The sequence below is a fragment of the Ceratina calcarata genome, unplaced genomic scaffold (genome assembly GCF_001652005.2).
Source record: "Ceratina calcarata isolate Rehan_Ccalc_2016 unplaced genomic scaffold, ASM165200v1 scaffold34.2, whole genome shotgun sequence".
Lineage (NCBI taxonomy): Eukaryota > Metazoa > Arthropoda > Insecta > Hymenoptera > Apidae > Ceratina > Ceratina calcarata.
The window spans coordinates 20,527-21,758 of NW_017156828.1; the positions used below are offsets into that span (position 1 = coordinate 20,527).

Sequence of the window (1,232 nt, forward strand, 5' to 3'; positions counted from 1 at the left end):
TTGTTGGGAACATGAAGGTATCACAAAATTATTCCTAATAATTCTGACTCTCTTCATTTATAAAAATTAAAACACGTAAATATTTATAATTATTTCACATAGTCTAGTGAACGTTTGCTTTTTGAATTATTAACGAAAAATACTGACCAATGGGAGCACGTGTAGGGCCCGCGCGCCACCATGGATAGGTTGGTTCGAATCGTTACGCTAGGGAGTGGGGATTCAGGTCGTGACGCTTAGCAGGAGCTCAGCGCAGGCGCACGCTAAGCCACGGGAGTGGGGACTCAACACGGGCCCTCATTGGTCAGCGTTTTTCGTTAATAATTCAAAAACCATACTTCGCTTCACATTTTGCCAAAGGAAATTGTTGTTCAGAATCTCCCCTCTTCCTCTCTATATTTCGCTGTTTCGATTTGCTTCTCAAAATTTTAAATCCACAGGTGACGGGTCACATCGTCCAACCGAGCGACGCGAGAGCAAAGCAGAACGTACAAGAAGTGGACACTCGTGAGCAACTGCGGAACGTGCAACAGCTGCGAGTGGTCCGTTACAGATACGCTCCAGAATTCGCGCTGCATTCCGGTTTGGGGATCAAACAGCAGGAGGACACGGGAGTCATAGCGCAAGAGGTCCAGCAAATACTACCGGAAGCTGTCCTCCCAGCTGGGGACATCGTTCTACCAAACGGGCAGAGGATCGAGAACTTCCTGGTAGTTAATAAGGAGAGGATATTCATGGAAAATGTTGGGGCTGTCAAGGAACTCTGCAAGGTCATTATATTTCATTATTTCAAAAATTGTCTGTCCTTATCTGATGAAGTTGCCTGTCTTTTCTTGCCTGGAAGATTGCCTGTTCTTTTTATCTGAATGATTGTCTGCATTTCTTGCCTTAAAAAGTTGCCTATGAAGATGAGTCTGAGAATTAAGGATCTCTGAACGTCTGTTAATCAGGTGACGGATAGCTTGGAGACACGAATAGACCAACTGGAGCGGATAAACAAACGTCTAGCGAAACTGAAGAGAGGCGACAGCCTGAAGAGTTCGATTAGTACAATCTCTAGTATATCAAGTAACAAATACTCATCATCTATCAATAGTAAAAGCACTGTACAGGGAAAAGGGAAGAAGAGTGATCGAGACGACGAGCTACTCTGCAGCAATAAATTTATCCAAATCGTGATCGTCATCCTGATCCTCATAATGGCCTTCTGGTAACTAAAACCAAATCAAGTT

The 1,232-nt window shown here is 43.8% G+C and overlaps 1 protein-coding gene across 1 annotated transcript in view; it reads left to right on the forward strand.

Moving 5' to 3' along the window:
- Positions 1-10: 10 nt before the first annotated feature.
- Positions 11-1,232, forward strand: part of LOC108625079 (myelin regulatory factor-like protein) — a gene marked incomplete at its 3' end in the record, with an annotated part of 11,787 nt that continues 10,565 nt past the window's right edge. Inside the window, exons 1-3 of the mRNA XM_026813591.1 lie at positions 11-17; positions 441-770; positions 951-1,210. Coding sequence (XP_026669392.1) covers positions 12-17; positions 441-770; positions 951-1,210 — 596 coding nt within the window. The remainder of the gene's footprint in view (positions 18-440; positions 771-950; positions 1,211-1,232) is intronic.